The following is a 20,238-nucleotide window of genomic DNA, read 5'->3' on the forward strand; positions in this document are numbered from 1 at the left end:
TTGCTTGTATTACTAGAAAATAATAGGTTTCTTTTTTCTTTTCTCCAAATGAACAAAACTAAATGTTTGAATTCCAAGGTCTCTCTCTAAAGGGGAATCTTGTTATAAGCTAATCATTAATAATCGTAAGTATTGTAAAAAGATCTGGTAGTTAAACTTGTGACTTAATCGGATTCCCACTAAGAAAATGAAGTTTTGGGTTCAAAGACATCTGAACTGTCTGTTTGAATTATATATATAATATACTGGTGCTCAATGCTCATGGTTGATTGATATTGCTCAACAGCGGGTCAATGTCTCCATCTCATTTTCAAAGCATTGGGAGGGGAAGTTACTGCTTGATGCATGCAAAAGTATTGTTTTATGACATTTTCATAACTCAAGATGATCAAGAGGGTTATGCAAAATACTTTAATCTTTTTCCTATCTTTACTATATTCATCACATCCAAATAAAATGTCAGGAAATAAATCTATAATGTATATCGAGTTAAAATCGTCTTTCATATACACACAATAATGTATATCAAGTTAACACTCTCTCATGTTCAACCATATAAGAAATTCAAACTTAAAAATTCTGGAACCAAAACTCTAATACCATAATAGATTATGCTCAAAATACTTAAGTTATTAAGGAATTAGCTCAAAATGCATATCAATCTAACATAGACCAAGTTAATTATAAATTTCTAGTCTTCTACATATATTTAATATAAAAATTTAAGATTTTGTAAGATTTAGTCGCCACAAGTTAGTGGGCAATTTTCAACCATTGATGCATAAAGAGTCAGATAGCCAGCTTATAAACGAGCAGCGTAAACATTATTCAAGAAATCGCCCAATTAAAAGACAAGCATTACTCAAACATGTACCACATTATATGATTACCCTGTTAAAGAGTAGTGAAGCTATTAAAAGAGATAAATTGAAGAATAAGAAGAGATAGATGAACCTCTAAAAAAAAAAAATCCTTAATATTGAAGAAAAATGAGGAGGAGGACAGTTTGGTAAACGGACAGGAGATACCACAAAAAACAGTCTATATGGATGACGAGGGAGGGATCAGAAGGGTCATGGCCCCTATGGCCCCTATGACCCTACCACTCTTATTTACTTTTCTAGGCTTACTGACTTCTGACCTACCACTCTCCCTCTCCGTTGGCTCCACCGGCGCAACCTCACCCAGCCGCCGCGTTTTTCAAAATCGGCTCTTTCTTATTTATTGGTTTCATATTCCAATTTTTATATAATAATATATATGTGCTTACGACTTTTTTTTTTTTCTCAGTCAAATATTTCGGTCGACTTTTAGAAGATTTTTAACAAGTCGGCTTTAAGCTTAAACATTAGGCCATGAGAGCCATGTCATTAATGTCATCCAAGATTTTTCTTTCTTTAAACTGACAAGATTTGAACCAATAGCTTATCACTTTCTCACCTCACTCTGCAACTCCACTCGAACAAGAGTTTGATGGGCTCTCGTCCAAGATTTTTCCAACTCCTTGTTCACTTTGCAACTTGCCCATTTTGTTGTTTATTTTCTTTGTAAAGAGATTATAAAAAAAAACTGAATTCGCAGAGCAGCTCTTGAATCTTGCTGCTTTTGCTAGTAACTGTAATACTGTAGGGTAAATATTATTCTAAGCTAAAATGTAGCAATGGTTTATTAATTAAGATTCGACTTTATTTTTTGTCTCTCAAATTTAAAATAAAAAGATGATTATAATAATTTTTGAAGTTGAGGGACGAAAAATAAAGTGGTGTTTTAGTTGAAGAACCATTCATATATTTTAGCCTACCAATTTGACCAGAACGGTTTGTGGGTCAAACAAATATATGGGGACCTTAGAAGAAGTCTTTAGGGGAATGGTTATGAATTGAAGTTATGTACTGGGCACGAGTGTAACAAATTCAATCCTAGATACAATATAAAATATGCTTGTGGTTTGAAACTGTGGCCCTGGCAGGCAGGTAGGCTAGTTGCAAGTTGTGAAGGATGAGGATGGAGATAGTCAACAGAGGTTGCAGCACACTCTGATAAGCGAGCGGTTGAGTGTGTAAAAAGTCAAGGCTGCAAGCTAGTGGATGCTAATACCATACGGTTTGAAATTGAATTTTGGCTACTCAAACTCAATGTCAAGGGTTTGCTTCATTTCAACTTTTCATATCACATGGTTGACATCTTAGCATGGCATGGCTTCTTTGATCAGACTCTTACAAGTAGCTTACAAGTTCTGCTCTCATACTTTCATATTAAAACTTATAAGTTGGCTAATTAGAAGAAATTGGGCTCTTTTGGGCACGTCCTTATCAGTTATATCACATCAAGCATGGTTATATGACATAAGAAAGAACAACTTGAGTCATGTTTTTGATATTTTTGGACCAAAATTAGCACAACCTAATTTATGCCAACAAGACATATAGCAACTAAATACAGCATGCAAAGAACTTACGGCATCACAGTGTTATTCAAAAGCCCACAGACACTTTTTTCAACTCATCATTCAGCACACTCTGGCTTACCATGCATGACTAATTTGCAGATAATTAAGAATTATGACCAATTAGGACCTGCAAATCATGCCTGGTGATTATTCTTTGCTTTCCCTTCAAGTAATTTGGCAACTGATATAAAACAGAAGAAGTAAATCCAATGTACATGTGCGATTTACCAACATAGAAGTACATAGCTAACCTAGCAGCAACATATGCACTCACAATTGGGAGGATTCGGATCAACACAATAATGTTCTGTCTCTGTGGCATCAAAGACGACGCTTTTGTCCTTAATGTGGATATAACAGTTAAGCTGGTCCCCAGGATTCTCTCTTTACCAGTGCTTTTGTAGCAAGCTGGATCCATATCCTCGCTTAGTGCACCATTGCCAATAAATTACAAAGAAAAAAACTATTTCTTATTAAGGATTAATATGCATGCATTGAGGAATATGAATATAGCATTGGTCTTGGTCTACTTTCTAACTTTATTTTATTGGTTGCTAGCTTGAGGCATACCTTTTTCTTTGTTGCCTGCCACATGCATTGCTGCTAGCTACCTAGCAAGTCCTGATGCTTTCCAAACTGGAGATGCAAAATTTTCCCAAGAGCCAAATACTTTTTTGAACACCCAAATGTTGTCATATTCATAAAAGTCATGTCATACAGTACAATGCAGGAGCTCATGTGTTTTGGTGTTGCATTTGCATGTAAAGGTAAAATCTTTCTTTTTCCTGCCAGCCAACTGGTTCCTAGAGCAAAGTAGCATGTAGGTGCATGCCCAACTTTGTCATTCCCAGTTAAGCACTATGTTACACGGAAACTTCACTAAGCTGAAGAATGGGAGAGTGTCGGACACTTGAACACGACTAGCCTTGGGCACGGTCAACCCCTTGCTATATGAGTCAAGGCCATTTGAGTTTGTAAATGTTGATGGCAATGGCATTGTGCATGAGAATAACCAAAAGGGTGTTAAAATTGAGATTGGAGATTTGTTTTCCAAAGGGCACTCGACTTTTCTTTTTCATATATAAAAATACTTATAAAAATTGGCACTTTTCTGTCAAATGTTTTTGTTTTGACATTGGTATATTATTAGACTAGAAGTTATTGGAACATGACACTAATGATTTGCTAAGACATGAGCTCCCTAAGATGCATTGCAAAGCACCCAACCATTTCACTCGTAGACTCATGCACTACCCTCAAAGAACTCAAACAAATCCACTCCCAACTGCTCGTTAAAGGTCTTCTCAACGACCCTCACCTTTCTGGCCAATTTGTTGCCACCATAGCCATCAGAAACCCCAGCAATTTGGGTTATTCCAGTAAAGTCCTGGACCAATGCGAAAACCCAACCCTCTTCACCTTCAACTCCATGATCAGAGCCTATTCTAAAAGCTCCACGCCATCCAAAAGCTTTCACTTTTACAGCAGAATTCTCCAATCCAGGGACAATTTTTTACCTGATAACTACACCTTCAACTTCTTGGTTCGCACTTGTGCGCAGCTTTTGGCACGTGAGACTGGTCCTTCGGTCCATGCTGCATTGACTAAACGTGGGTTTGAGAATGACCCCCATGTTCAAAGCGGGTTAATTTTCATGTATGCTGAATTGGGTTGCTTACATTCGTGTCATAGAGCGTTTGGAGAAATTGTTGAGCCTGATTTGGTATGCCAGACTGCTATGGTGAGCGCCTGTGCCAGATGTGGTGATGTTGGTTTTGCAAGGGAGCTGTTCGATGAAATGCCTCAAAGGGACCCTATTGCTTGGAATGCGATGATTGCAGGGTATGCGCAATGTGGGAAGTCTAGGGAAGCCTTGAATTTGTTTCATTTGATGCAAATGGAGGGTGTGAGGGTCAATGAGGTGTCTATGGTTTCGGTCTTATCCGCCTGTTCCCATTTGGGGGCATTGGATCAAGGGAGATGGGCTCATGCATATATAGAGAGAAACAAGCTACGGATGACGGTGACTTTGGGGACTGCACTCATTGACATGTATGCAAAATGCGGGAACATGAATAAGGCCATGGAAGTGTTTTGGGGTATGAAAGAAAAGAACGTGTATACTTGGAGTAGTGCACTGGGGGGCCTCGCTATGAATGGATTTGGCGAGAAGTGTCTTGAGCTTTTCTGCCTTATGAACAAAGAAGGGGTTCATCCAAATGAAGTTACGTTTGTTTCAGTTCTAAGGGGCTGCACTGTTGTTGGACTAGTTGAGGAAGGTCGTCAACATTTCGACTCAATGAAGAAATTGTATGGGATTGAACCTCAGCTAGAGCACTACGGGTGCATTGTTGATTTATACGGCCGAGCTGGGCGTTTAGATGAAGCCCTGAACTTCATAAACAGCATGCCAATGAAGCCACATGCGGGTGCTTGGGGGGCTTTGCTTAACGCTAGTAGAATGTACAAGAATATGGAAATAGGCGAGCTTGCCTCGAGAAAGATAGTCAAACTAGAGGCCAAGAATCATGGTGCTTATGTGCTTTTGTCCAATATATATGCTGATTCCAAGCTATGGGATGGAGTTAGTAATGTGCGGCGGACAATGAAGGCTAAAGGTGTGAGGAAGCTTCCTGGTTGCAGTGTCTTAGAGGTTGATGGTGAAGTTCATGAGTTCTTAGTAGGAGACAAGTCACATCCGAGGTATAATGAAATTGAGGCAATGTTGGGAGAAATCTCTAGGCGGCTGAAATTAGCAGGTTATGTGGCTAACACCAATCCTGTGCTGTTTGATATAGAAGAAGAAGAGAAAGAGGATGCATTGTGTAAACATAGTGAGAAGGTTGCGATTGCTTTCGGTTTGATCAGTTTAAAAGAAGGCGTGCCGATTAGGATTGTGAAGAACCTCAGGGTCTGTTGGGATTGCCATGATGTGACCAAAATGATATCTAAACTTTTTAACAGAGAAATTATTGTAAGAGACAGGAATAGGTTTCACCATTTTCAGGATGGGGAGTGCTCTTGCAAAGGTTATTGGTGAGTAAAATACTCATCAATTCATGGGTCTGTTCACAGTTCAAGTCCTGATTGTTGTCTCTTAAACTTGGACAGCTAGAAAGAAGAAGAAACAGAAAGCTGATTATTTATTCTTTGATCTCTGATATCATTTGCAATTTTTATTTGTTGTATACTTCTTTGAAAATGATCAATTAAGCACTACTTTCACCATCTTTTTCTTTCTTTCTCTGTCTAGAGCTCTGATATTGATATTGGACTTGATATCTGCTTATATCTAATGAATGGGCTATTAGCTACAGCCCAGCCAAGCCCACTTCAAAAGTTTTAAAGTCCTTCTCCACCCTCAGATCTTAGCCCAACCCAGAAGATCATCCCAACTCATTTCTCTAGGCCAGTATTTTTTTCATCCCAAGAGTTCTGACCAGTGGGTGTCCTAATCAAACAAGTTTCATCTTAAAGTGATGGAAATGACTTGCAAGAATATGTTAGAAACCGACCAAAATCTTTATTCACAATCACTTATACAGGACAGGTTCAATTAATCTGATAAAAATTCAAATGGAAATTACTTGTAAAACCGAAATAATCAGAGTCACTGAAATGGTCCTTCCACTGTGACCAGTCCATGAATATAGAAAGAGACATTTCCCAGAAAAAATCTACACGTCCTTTGAAAAATCAGGCATGGCATCCTCGCTTTTTTTTATATTTATTTATTGTAAACAAACCTTTCCGGCCAAGTCTATGTTCGGGTTGGTCCACTTTTTATTATTTTATTATTTATAATTAAATTAAATTAAAAATGCAATCATGGGTTGCTTAATTAGGTGCTGAGTGAGTGGTCTTTAGAACTTGACTCAAACAGAGTGCTGGAAAGGTTATGAGTTGGGAAAATTCTGTTCTCATTGGCTTTATTGATCTTGCGGCAGTACAGAATAATTTGACACAAGTTCAGAACCAATTGACCAAATGCAATTCTGGCAGGAGTTTTCCATTAATTAATTAGGATGCAAGATCAATACCACACCCTAATTTCAATTTAATTACTTATCTAATGCTTACATAAGCATCTAATATTTTCAAGCCCTGACCTTCATTATTAATAATAAATCTCCAAGGTCAATGGTAGGCAGGCAGTAATCTTCGACTCAGATATGATCAGCTCTAGGCTGTTATATTTCTGGAGAGTCAAAGCAAGACCTTCTAACTAATAAATAAAAGGTTACGTAAATCAATGTGTGAAAACAATCAAATGCTTTTTTGAGAAAAATAGTATATTACAACTTTATATTACAAATTGGCTAAGCATTTACTCTTTTACAGCATACATGATTTGGCGAAAAAGAACGTTATATTTGAATAAACTCTTCTACTCTCATTATTCCAATATAACGTTCCTTTTCATGAGGTCATGTGTTGCAAATGAGTAAACGCTTAGTCATGCACTCTTTGTAACATACTAGTATTAAAATTAATTGTTTGGTCATTTAAAATGTGGAAATAAATGTGATGAGTAAGCGTTTACTCTTACCAATACGATGGTTAGTTTCGATGCACAGAAGAGTTTTAGTTTCTTGGATATCAACCTCCAAATTCGAATTAATAGATTTTCAGAAAATGAGTTAGTGAGACGTATGTTCATAGAAAAGCAAGTGGTTCTTACCACTTGTTTACTAGTGTCCAGGCAAGTTGCACAGTATCTTCAAAAAGAAAAATACACCATCTAAAGTCCTCTCTTGAAATTGACTATAAGCATATCTTGTGTTAATTAATATAAAGTTACGTGACTGCTAATACCTAATCAATTTTGGGAAGAAGAAAAAGAAGTCTAAAGTGTACGCCGCCTTCTTTTTTGGAAGGACTGGAAGATGTTCTAGGTGATGAATTGTTTTTCTTCTTTTTCCCTTACATGAAAGATGTTGACCTAATCTCTTAACTCAAAATCTATTCTTCTATCATATTTTTACAGATCATTAAGAAATAGAGAAATGATGACACCGATTAATAGTTCATAGTCATACGATTGTTAGTTTCTCAGATAATTGATGCTAAAGGACGAAAATTTGAAAAACAAAAAACAAAAAAAGCGAAGTAGCAATTGCATGTTGTAGCTAGTTTAGGCATCTTTCTTCTTTACAAAGGTTTTATTCATTCAATCATGAACAGAAATCTCTTTATAACTAGATAAATTCCAGCTGACCTCATATCGTAAACAGTGGAAGCTTGAGAAATAATGTCCTCCGAGCATTGCTGGAGTGTACACCAAGGTGCCAAGCCTGCCAAAAAAACATATTCTACCATTCCTGTCATGCCATGGGGAATAAGAATCTGAAATATCAGGCTAGCTACAATTGATGAGAAACTGTTTCACTTATAATTTCCAGGGGATTTAAACAGTATTTTTGGATTTCTATTTGGAATTTGGAACTTATTTTGGACCACATAAATACACAAGGAGAACATATGACAGATTCTATCAACCTTTGGTTGGTTATCTTTCATGTGTTTGAAACAACATCGTCTGTTCTGTATTATATGTTTTTTTTTTCTTTGGCATCTTTTCTTATTATCAGGTGGAGTGGAGTGTTCTAAATTTATCCTCGAAGAAATTGTCATTTCCTTGTTGCGCCATCAAACTAGCATATTGTGATCTATTTGGCTAAAGGTATTTCTATTTTTGAAATTCAAATCTTTTGTGTATTGTATGTGAAAGTGAAAAGGCTAGAGTTAAGGCAAAGTGTGGAAATTGTTTACAACATCCCGCGAATTGCATATCGAATTCACGGCGGTAGTTGTCACCTTTGCCAAATAAAAGGGATATGCTCAATCAACTGAGGAAGAGTAACACACCGATCCGAAGAGAAAGCAAGAAACTCAGAGTTAAACAGTTTTAGTGAAAATAGAGAAATTCGAGGTCCTAGGTTCGATTCCCTTCTCCACAAATATCGCTTGTATAAAAAGAAAAAAAGCATATTAAAAATTAGTCAATGAAATTATAAATTAGTGTGATTTATATGACTTAATGTATACTTTATATCTAAAGACTATAGAAACTGGAAATAACAAAAAAATTTATTACATTTTAAAATAATACTTTAGTTAACTTACTCGTTGAAAAATTCGTAATTCCGCCATCGCATACTTGGTCTATATATATATATATACACAAGTGATTTTGTATCTAGTAGCAGTTGGTGGAATAAGGGTAAAGTTGAAGTCATAAAAGAATAAATATTGCTTAATTTATTATATTTTACATTCTGTCGTCCAATATATGGAGAGCCCTAGGCCTCGGGGCTTAGACTGAATAGGCAAAATGACTAGGAGCAATGTATGCGCCGGACTATTGGGGGTTCACAGATCACAGTTCACACTTCGCACGTGTATCTGCTGAAAAAGAATTCAACCATACAGCCCAAAGAAAAAAAAAACATATTGCAAATTTGCTAGTAATTTTTCAGTTTGATTTTCATGTGATGTTATCAATTCCTGTGTATTAATTTTTGTATAATCATTAATTAAACATTACATTATAAGTTCTTAGCATATCACTATACCGTTTACCCGTGTTATAATATGTAAACTAATAACACTATTTGCGCTTATACCTAAAAATTTCTCAAAAATTGCATGTGTCATATCGAAAGAATAGAGCCAAGGGAGAAAAGGATACGTAGACTTTTTTTGGTTACAAGAAAAGGGTAGACTTTGATTGGGTCGCTGTCTTCTATTTACCTAATTATTCGTAGCCTTATTTAATGCTTGCTTCTCTCATTTAATTAAAGCAAGAGCTTGAAATTAAATGTCACAGTGCACAAAAGACAAATAGAGAGCCGGCTTTATATATCTTCAAGAGACAAGTCAAATTTTAAGGCAAATGTGTTATTTGGTAGTTTGTTTGTGTGGCATTTTGGCTTCTACGTTTGCCCTCATTACAAGTTTCTCACTCTAAAGAGATGTCCCTTTATTGCTAGAATACATGATGGAACCCAATTACCTTAACTTTTCAAATAATCGCGTTGTTTGTTGCCTCACTAACATGAAAGGAAAAAAGCATGTTGCATTTACATAGTTTTTTTATACAAATAATATTCTAAATTAATTTAATATATGCAAGTGAATTTAAACTTCGTTAAAAATGAGCTGTCTCATTGTCCTTATCAACTCACATAACCAATATCTCACTCCACGCAAAACCGCAACTTGTTTTGATTAATCAAATTATAGTTAAGGGAGAGCCATGCAAATTTTGAGAAATCAAATTCTCACGCATCAAATATGTATGTAGTGACAGGTGGGCAAATAAAATTACGGTTTGCTTAAATTCTCATCGAACATTTCCAGATGAGTTAGATTAGAAACAAGGATGCTACATAGATGATCTGGTGTCGATAATATATAGCTTCCACGTTGCAATACGAAGTTACTATCTAACTGAGAAATTAATTTTGGACGTTCTTGAAGTTTGCAATGCGGCCACATTTGCAGTCAAAGATTGATCGCAGCTTAACAGTGGAGTTGATTTATTTTCAAATCCTTGGCTTGGCTTGGCCTCACACATTAAGCATATCTCCTTATCCATTTCATTAAAGTAATGTTGATATCATTTCCGCTTCACATCCTTTCCTTCCTTTCAAAGATATGATATATTTCTTTTCTAATTTTTTTTGGGTAAAGTCGAATCTCGAGCACATATTAATCTCATTCTTCGAGTGTGGGACACATCGTGATATATATATATATATATCGAAAGATATGATATATTTCAATTAATATTCATAGAATGTTTTTTTTAAAAAAAAGATAATAAATTGGTGATATACAGAATATATGCCTGTAGAATAAACATTGCTTTTATCTGCTTCTTCTAGATAAATTCGTTAAGTGCAATTGCAGATCCAACCTAGCTCCCAGAATCATATATCCAAACGGCCTTTTGAATTGATATTGATCGAAATTGTCTTTGTTGAACAGTGACCTTCTGTCACAACAGGACAGCTAGCTTATCATGATTTCTGAGAGGCCACAGGTTGAAAATTATAGCCATCAAAATCTTTGGAACAAGGGAAACCCCGTGTTGCTTCTGCTAATTAATTTACCACTTCCTTGTCTCTTTCAGTTTTGCGAACTTTGCATGTTGGGGAAAAGAAACAAGTTAATAAAACAGCACGAGCTGCATATGCAACTACACTACACATATCACATGCAATGTTTTTCACCACGCATGTCTTTAACCTAATTTCTGTTTGTTAATTTTAACTATTATGTCAGTTGTTTGATCAGAGTAATATGTCCGCTTCTTTATATTTGAATTTTAAATTCATCTTTTTGTAAATTATATATAATAATTTAGAATATTTCATTGTAAAAAACACATACAAAAGTTGGATTTTTATCTATTATTAGAGTTTTAAGTTCCCACGTATTATATTGAGATTGAAAATGAAATGCTATTAAAAAAAACAATGAAAATTACTCTCGTTTAACCCTTCGTCACTAGATAGAAATTGTCATGCAATTATTAATTGAAGAGAGATGTAACTTGAAGTTAACGTACATCTATTTATCTATTGTGATATGTACACGAAGAATCGGTCATTAGCTTAGTGTCGTGGTAGAGTCACAAACTCACAGCCTCACAAGTCAAACAGTCAAAATATACACCCCAAGCACAACACTCTCTGTCTGCTTTCATTTCATATGCATTATTGAAGAATGTAAAGTTTCATATAATAAATTTGACAAATATAATACAATATATATGAGTAGCTTTATTATAAACAGTATCGAGATATTTTGTAATAAAATCTCACACTTATCGAGTTCGATACAGGGTATTGGTTTAACGCGTATCTTTGTGAATACAGGTAATATATGCATAATTTTCGGAGTTTTGTATTAGCAATAAGACAAATAAGTCCGCGGTCGTAGCACTAGCAGAGGGGTAAGAGTGGTGAGTCATGAGTTTTGGTGATGGTGGTGGGTATCAGGTATGATCTTACAAAGCTAATATTTGACTCACTTTCAAATCCTCCATCAGTATTAGTTTAATCCAAAAATATCCAATTAGTTTTGTGGTCATCAATCTGGCATGCAACTTGGATTTCCATTCTGCCAGGGGATCTATTTATTTAAGTAATTTGATTGTTATGCTTGTGTCAAAGATTAAAAGATGAAAGAATATGTTCTTTTTTTCTTCTTTAATTAGTCATAAATTAAAAGAGCTAGTAACAGTGGGGAGAGGATCAGCAAACTTTAAGATTTATATAGACCCCCCCTCCTCCCTCTTTTAACATCCCCAATCTGTGAAGGGCTTATATACCATAATTAGGAAGGTGAGGCACCTACACCTTTACATTTATTTTGCCTATTTCTTTTCTTTTCAGGTCAAGATGATTTGATGCTTCCCTATCTCAACCAAAGCAGTTTCAAAGTTAAGAACCTACCCTTTATTTCTATTGCCAAATTGGATGTATATGTAGTGTTGGAAAGTAATTAGCTTATTCTCTGTAGTAACATGGGGGAGAGATTTCAAAAGGGATCAAATGAAGTCATTTTCTAAAGGTTTCTCTCTCCCCAAGTTGGAGCCTTTCTCATATCCTCCCCCAACTCTTTATATCTCCCACCAGTCATCACTCTTTATTTCTAATCAAAATCCTCTGCCACCGAAGGATCCAAATTAATTAGAACCCAAGTGGGGAAAAAAAGGAGGCAGGGAAAATGGTGGGTTCCTCTTTCTCTCTCTCTCTCTCTCTCTCTCTCTTTTTCTCCTTTACTTTCATCCCTCACACTTTTCCTTTCATGCTGGTTTCCTTTATTGGAACCACCTTCTAAGCCTCATGAGTTTTGGCCCTGTAGGAACAAGAACAGCAGCTGAGCACCAGATGGGAAGGCTATGTTAACTGGAGGAACAGAGCTGCAATCAGAGGCCGCCATGGTGGCATGCTTGCCGCCTCCTTTGTCTTGGGTTTGTATCCATATCTCTCAATTCCTTCCTCAAAACAGAAAAACAAGAATTGGGTTTTTGAAATGATTGATTATATTCTGTTTCTCAATACAGAAGTTTTAGACTTTATGTAATGAATGGTGTTGTGTATGTTTATATGCAGTGGCGGAGATATTGGAGAACTTGGCATATCTGGCAAATGCAAGCAATTTGGTGCTTTACTTATCAAAGTATATGCATTTATCTCCATCCAAAGCGGCCAACGATGTCACAGACTTCATGGGCACAGCCTTCCTTCTGGCCCTTCTTGGTGGTTTCTTATCCGATGCTTTTTTCACAACTTATCACATCTACTTGATAAGTACAGTTACTGAATTTCTGGTAATTATACGTACACCTCCAGTCCCTCTCTCTCTCTCTCTCAGAGTATTTTGTTCACTTGTGCTTGCAACTTTCTTTCTGTACATTTTCCTTTTTGTTAATTAGTTGCTTTCTTCTATTACTAAGTAATCTGCGGCTGCACACATATATCTGGCCTCTGTTGCGCACATATTGATATAACTTTCTCCTTAATTCAATATCCCTAAGCATTTCTTCAATTCTTTATACTTTATCATAAAGAATAATGGTGTTGATTCTCTCGAGGGAATCCAGGTACACGTGGCTTGCAAATTGCAACAGGATCATGTTTCTGTCAGAAATCAGAGTCTGTTGCAAGCAAACGCCATAAAACCCTCTCAGCCTCTCAGGAGTCAGGGATTGAAAATTATCGTAATATTCAACGCACGCATTTGGTCGTAGTTTTGGCCTTGAGAAAACCACTGCCCTTTTTTTTTTTTTTTTCTGATCAAAATTATTAGGTGGGTTTTTAGGCCTTGATATGATTTTGTTTCTTTAACCCCAAAACACAAAACTTTGCTTGTTTTGTGTTGTTGGGTTGGGACATTTTTATGTTATGGGATGCAAATTCGTGTTGAAAGCAACTCAACATTCAATTGTGCCAAAATCATGTTTTACACATATACAACTCATGCAACGTAGAGCCAATTAGAGTGAAAGCCTCGGGGCCTATGTGGCTTTGCGTTTGTCTTTTGTTTTTGGGAGGTCAATTATGTTTTTGTCTCATGTCATGCCATGACAATAAGAAACTTCGATGCCTCAATTTCAGCTTGACAGCAATGCATGCATCTACCTTTGTCCTCCTCTCCCTTCTCTCTTCAGAAAAATACATGTACTATTTTGTTTTTTTTGACAAATAACGTTATGACACGCGTAACAATACTTTCAGGCATTCTCTTTACTAGAACACCCGTACATGATAAGATCTTACTATTATCACCGATAGTGCACCAGCTTCATGCAATATGCTGGCTCAAATTCTGCCACGTACGCACTCCTCCCTCACTGCCTGATCTTCTATCTAACCCACGTATATCCAAGTTTTGAGAGACATAGTTGTACCAAAAGTCGTAGTGTCATCGTCTAAACTATGGTAATTTCACATATATAGTAGCTGAAAAATCCGTATCTACATTAAATTTCCTTGTTTTGGGTTTTCCCATCCAAGTTCACGAACCACGTGTGTGGTTACAGTTTTGATAAGAGGGCCAGAGGCAAATAGAGCAATGATTTTTTATTATTTAAAAGTACATCAAATTAGAGCCATCAACTATGATATATAGACCCCAAGAACATTACTGCATGCGTAGTGACATTTGTGATGACAAGTCTTTGTTCATGCGATAGTGTCCAAAATTTGAATCGGGAATCAACATGTGGCTTGGGGACCCAATTTTGTGATGCCCAACCAAACTAGCTAGACTCTTTCTTTGTTTGTTCTTTGGATTATGTGTTGACTGTTGAGTGTTAGATAGAATAGAAGCAGAAGCTTAAAAACTATTTCCCTTGGTCGAAACGTGAGTTACGCCAGTTGACTAGTACAGTAAGTCCGCTACTTAATACCTATGCTCGAAAGTTGTGGACCCCATTATTTATGGCTTTCTTTTAGATGATGGGACAAAGGCCCAACAACATATGTCAATGTATGTTGGTCTGGATCAACTTTTGAGGCTATTCATGGCAGTTGGGTCAGCCCAAATTAAGTACCAAGGATAAAACCAAACTTTTCCTTTGCACAATTTATCATAAGTTAACTGCTTGAATTTTACATGACTTATTGTTAACAATTTTAATATCAAATATTTGTTACAGGGTTTAATCTTACTCACAGTGCAAGCTCGCTTACCTTCACTGAAGCCACCAACATGCAGTCCAGACAGCCTCAATAATCCATGCCAAGAAGTTGAAGGTGGAAAGGCTGCCCTGCTGTTCATAGGCCTCTATCTGGTGGCATTGGGTGTTGGAGGAATAAAGGGCTCCTTACCTTCACATGGAGCTGAGCAATTCGATGAGAGCACCCCACAAGGAAGGAAGCAGAGATCAACCTTCTTCAACTACTACGTATTCTGCCTTGCTTGCGGCGGCCTAATTGCGGTGACGCTGGTGGTGTGGATTGAGGACAACAAAGGATGGGAATGGGGTTTTGGAATTGCAACTATTAGCATATTGTTGTCTATACCAGTCTTTCTTGCTGGCTCCACTCTTTACAGGAACAAAATACCTCGTGGAAGTCCACTGACAACAATTTTCAAGGTAAGCCAAAGATGACAAATATATGTCCATGGCAGATCATTTTTGTTCTTCAAGTAATTTAGCCCCTCTAAGATTCTAATGCTCTTCAAATTCAATCATAAGCACTATGTATCTCATACACATCATATAGACAATCATGTCCAGAAAACTAATCAATCATCCTTGACTCCCAAGTAAACTAATTTAGCTTCTGCTTGTTAATTTTTTTGTTTTTGTTGTAGGTTTTGATTGCTGCAACACTTCACAGTTGTATGACCAAAAGTCCAAGCAATGCCATTGCAAGCATGGCCCCAACCCCTTCTTCTCCAACCCCAACCAGTAAAGCAATCCAAGAAGGAAACACCACGGAGAAGGAGGCGTCCACTGCTGATGATCAAGATCAAGCCCCAACACAAAGCCTCAAATTCCTAAACAGAGCAGCGCAGGTGAACAACCCAGCACATAAGGCACTAGAATGCACCTTGCAACAAGTAGAAGAAGTCAAAATTGTGCTGAAAATCCTCCCCATATTCGCTTGCACCATCATGCTCAATTGCTGCTTAGCTCAGCTCTCAACGTTCTCTGTCCAGCAAGCTGCAACCATGGACACAAAGCTTGGTTCTTTGAAAGTCCCACCAGCTTCTCTCCCCATTTTCCCTGTAGTCTTCATCATGATCCTAGCACCAGTCTATGACTTCTTCATCATCCCATTTGCAAGAAAATCGACAAAATCTGAAATGGGGATCACTCACTTGCAACGAATTGGAATCGGTTTAGCTCTGTCCATCATTGCAATGGCAATAGCAGCTCTTGTCGAGATTAAGCGAAAGCGAGTTGCTTCCACCTCGGGGCTACTCGACTCGAAAGAGCCATTGCCCCTCACATTCTTTTGGGTTGCACTTCAGTACTTGTTCCTTGGGTCTGCAGACCTCTTCACATTGGCTGGACTGTTGGAATTTTTCTTCACAGAAGCACCAACAAGCATGAGATCTTTGGCCACATCTCTTACCTGGGCATCTTTGGCCATGGGGTATTATCTTAGCTCAGTGATTGTTTCTCTAGTTAACGATGTTTCAGGCAAATACTCCAAGCACAAATGGCTCTCTGGAAGCAACCTAAACCATTACCATCTTGAGAGATTCTACTGGCTCATGTGTGTTCTCAGTGGATTAAATTTCTTACACTACCTTTTCTGGGCCACCAGATACAAATACAGACCAGGAAGACCAAATAAGTAAAGTAAAACAGAGTTTTGGGATATATATTCTCAACTTGTCGACGACTACCTGGGCTGTATATAATGGGCCGAATGCTGCATCTTCATTGCCTTGCAGCACAAGGAAGATCAAATCTAGGGTGATCTAAGAACAGTTTTTATCTTGTAATCATCAGTTCTCTGTAATAATATAAAATAGTAAATTGGTTCATCTTGTCAGATTGGCAATGCTTCATGTGCGATGTGCCATTTGCAGATGACCAATGTTTTTGTTGCAAGCAACCAGAACCAACCTATGCTTCTTAATCCCTATATTAGGCTAGTTACAAAAAAGGGTGACTAGTTGAATCATCTAGAACTAGGATGGATTAATAGAAAAGGGGTGACTTCAAAATAGAAAAGTATAGATGTGGGTTTGACCAATTGGTCAGGACAGTGAGCTTATTCCGTTGCACCCGAGTTTGATTCATCTTTTCGTACATTAAAATAGTTTAGAATACCGCTTCGTTAAAAAAGAAAGTAAAAAATAGAAAAGATAGTAATGTTTAGATTGCTAATTACCCAGGGGTAAATAAACCCTGTTTTAATGCTTTCCAGTACATAGTTGTTGCTTGACCAATTAAAAACCTGGATGTGAAGATCAATTCGTTTGGTCACGCGATAACGTTGAGCTGGTCAAAAAAATTCTTAACTGACTACATTATTACTGTTTATAATTAATGTAATTAAATCCCACAGAAATTCTCAGTCAATTCACACGATAATTCTTTAACTGATTCCATTTCTCTCGTTCACCATCAGTCTCATTAGCATTACTGTGATCATTACAATTCTTAACAAATAAAATAAAAGAAATTTTAAAAAATTTCATTCAAAATTTGGTAATCTATGCCCCAAAGAATTCCTAAAAGTCCTAACACCAAATCCAAATTACTGCACCTTCACCCACACAGCGTGGCTGGGAGTGCCAGCGTGGACAAGAAAAAGCATGTAGTATCCCGGTGGGGCCACCGTGGTCTTCGGTGGGCCATACGCCGCAATCTTGTAAGCAAACGCGGACAAGTTCTCCAAGCGCGCCACGTCCAAAACCACCATCCTCTGATTCATGGAGAAGGAGTGAGTCGTAAACGACGGCGTTATGAGGACCACTGAAATCCCGGGATCGGCCCGGTACACGGATAACATAAACGTAACAGAAAACATCTGACCGTACGATACGATGCTGTCCCTCGCTTCGATGGTCAAGATCGAAGGACGCAATACTGCCAAGAGCGGGCCCAGGTACGGCGGCTGATAGGCCTCCAGGCTGAGGTCGGTTGGGAAGGGTCTCGCCGTGAAATTGTACATCTCGTGCGGGTTGCTCCCGCCCACTAGGATACTGCCATCTGGCAAAAGCAAAGCGGACGAGTGGTACATTCTGGGAGTGCTGGACGGGTTAAGCACAACGAATCTGAGATTCGGGTCGGGCTCGTAGGTTTTATACAAAACCGGGTTGAAGACCGGGTTCGCCGCGTCTTCCCACCCTGCCGTTCCGTTTGACGCTCCGTTGAGGATGATGACGTCGCCCGTAGGAAGGAGAAGCATGTCGGACATGACACGTGGCATGGGCATTTCCTCCATGACCCATTTCGGATCCGGGTCGGTCAACTTGATCCGACCGCAGCTGTTGGAGGCGCTGACGAAGACTCGGTTCAAATTCGACATGTTAAACGCACCGGGTGGCGACCCGCCGCATATCAGCACCTCGGCTTCGGGTTTATCCGACCCGTCTAAAGACCCGTTCATTTTTAGCGGGAGGAGCACCGAGGACCCGGTGCTCGGGTAGGTCCGCTTGATGCCATCGGGTATAACCGGTAACTCCTTGACGACCCGGTTCTGCTTATAGTCAAGCAAGATTGACCGGTTATTGGCGAAGATGAAGAGGTTGCCGTCCGGCAAGAGATGCAAGAAGGGATAAAGATTGTTCTCCTCGTAAGGGTCGGTGGTCTCTGCCAAGAAGCTGAGGTAGTATCTCTTGGACGACACGTCGTCAGTCTTGGGGTAGAACTCGTAGGAGAAAGCTCTCCGCCCTCCGACGACGATGACGCGTCCGTCGGGCAAGATTTGCGTGGAGGCGTACCAGCGGCCGTCGGCAAGGTTGACCGGGAGCTCGGTCCACTCGCATTTTCCGTCGTCGCAAGGGGCGACTGTGCGGATTTTTCGGATGCCCGGGCCGTACCCGCCAGTCTGAATGAGGGTGCCGTTGGGGTCCAATGCGCCAGAGGAGCACCACGTGTCGGAGCTGACGTAGAGGGGGCGGATATTACCGGAAATGACGTCGTATTGGAGGGAGTGGGCGGTGCAGTCTGTGATGGTTCTGTTGCGGTGGTGGGTGTCGTTGTACTTGCGGCAGCCGGTGCCGGAGGGGAAGGAGAAGTTGGAGAGGCCCATGTCCGTACGGTCGAAGAGGATGACTTTGTCGTTCTTGAGGAGTTGCATGTGCATTGCCGAGACTCCGATACTTTTGTGGAGAAGAACCCACTGCCCCCCGGCGGAGACGTTACTGGTAGTAGCATTAATGGAGGAAAACGGCGTCGGATTGGTCAAGTACTGGGAGTGGGAAACAATGAAGAGATAAGAAAATAAGAGGGGGATGGCGTAGTAGAAAACGGAGGATGATAAAGAGAGGTTCTTGAAAATGAAAGCCATGGCCGACGACTGGTTTCTTGGTTATTTTTGTTCTTGGGGAGATTGGGGTTTATCTCTTTATAAAAGGAAGTGGGTTCTGTTTTACAAATCAAAAAAAGAAGACAGTGAGTGTGATGATGACAATATGTGAAGGTCTTAGCTGTGCATGGTGGAGGTGGCCTTAGCTAGCTAGGTCTTCTTTGCTGACACTGTCTCATTTATATACACACTACCAAGTACATGCATATTAGAGGGCCCACAGGTGACAGGTCAGATATCTCAAAGAGTCAAACTTGGGCCTGACCAGGCCCAAAAGCTGACGTAATTCGAAGTTGTCATATAGATTCAACCTACCTATTATTGCAAAAAGATTGGTTTGTTTTTTCGGTGAGGGGCTTTTGAATTTTCTCTCCTGGGAAACATTAACATATGGTAGTAGTCATCAATGCGCTTGTATTTTCGTGGGGTAAAATGGTAATATGGCGAATTAGTGTTGACGTGGATGTTCGTCATACTCTTGTGTGTTTCTGAACTGGATGGAATTAATCAGATATTCACTGTAACTTTTGTTTACTTTCTCTGCCAAATGCGCAGGTTCTGTGAATGAATGGTGCGCTTAGCTTAGCTTTGTTGAGGTTTTCACCCAAAAATAAAGAAGCTTAGTTGAGGTTGTGTTGGCTTAATCTTGATTAAGTATTTGGTTCACCTACTAGATTACCTTCCTTTTTTTTTAATTTATGATTACGGGACACATTTTTACTTGTTTAAGTACACGAATGTATTCAAAATACATAAGAAAAAGGTTAAGTGAAGCAATTGATGATGATGTTGATGATCCTAGTTTTTAGTAAATTGAGCTTAGATTCATAAATTCATTTTAAATCATATACAACCTTTTCATTTAGTTTTCTATTTAAAATACCTAATTTTTTCAAATAATACCCGATGACTAGGATCCAACTAAGCAATTTACCTAATATAACTTAAAATCTGATTTATTGTATTTTTCGGATTCCAAAACTACACCTGTTTATAAGTTAATGTGTTATGGGGGGTGTAACTAATGACATCCATTGAATTTGGAAAGATCTCCAAATAGTTGTAATGGATGTAGGAACTAATTTAGAAACTTATTTAATATTTAATATTAAATTCCACATTAAAGTATCAGTAATCTATTTTTGAATTAATGGTGTTTTCCTTCTATGAATTACGACTAGTTATCTATTTAAAGTATTAGTAATTTAAATTCAATATTAAATTTAGGAATTAATGTTTTTGTCTTTAATGAATTATACGACCAGTATTCTT

The 20,238-nt window shown here is 38.3% G+C and overlaps 3 protein-coding genes across 3 annotated transcripts; 2 read left to right on the forward strand and 1 right to left on the reverse strand.

Annotated features, from left to right (window-relative positions):
- Window positions 3,517-5,677, forward strand: LOC18791477 (putative pentatricopeptide repeat-containing protein At5g40405). Its single transcript, XM_020561796.1, has one exon. The coding sequence runs from the start codon at window positions 3,642-3,644 to the stop codon at window positions 5,487-5,489; it is 1,848 nt and encodes a 615-aa protein (XP_020417385.1). The 5' UTR covers window positions 3,517-3,641; the 3' UTR covers window positions 5,490-5,677.
- LOC18788568 (protein NRT1/ PTR FAMILY 4.6) lies at window positions 11,836-16,549 on the forward strand. The gene is made up of 5 exons (XM_007221933.2): window positions 11,836-12,190; window positions 12,326-12,434; window positions 12,577-12,794; window positions 14,625-15,065; window positions 15,287-16,549. The coding sequence occupies exons 1-5, from the start codon at window positions 12,188-12,190 to the stop codon at window positions 16,280-16,282; spliced, it is 1,767 nt and encodes a 588-aa protein (XP_007221995.1). The 5' UTR covers window positions 11,836-12,187; the 3' UTR covers window positions 16,283-16,549.
- LOC18788519 (aldehyde oxidase GLOX) lies at window positions 16,757-19,190 on the reverse strand. Its single transcript, XM_007227610.2, has one exon. The coding sequence runs from the start codon at window positions 18,946-18,948 to the stop codon at window positions 17,191-17,193; it is 1,758 nt and encodes a 585-aa protein (XP_007227672.2). The 5' UTR covers window positions 18,949-19,190; the 3' UTR covers window positions 16,757-17,190.

This window comes from Prunus persica, chromosome G1 (assembly GCF_000346465.2).
Source record: "Prunus persica cultivar Lovell chromosome G1, Prunus_persica_NCBIv2, whole genome shotgun sequence".
NCBI classification, from domain to species: Eukaryota; Viridiplantae; Streptophyta; class Magnoliopsida; order Rosales; family Rosaceae; genus Prunus; species Prunus persica.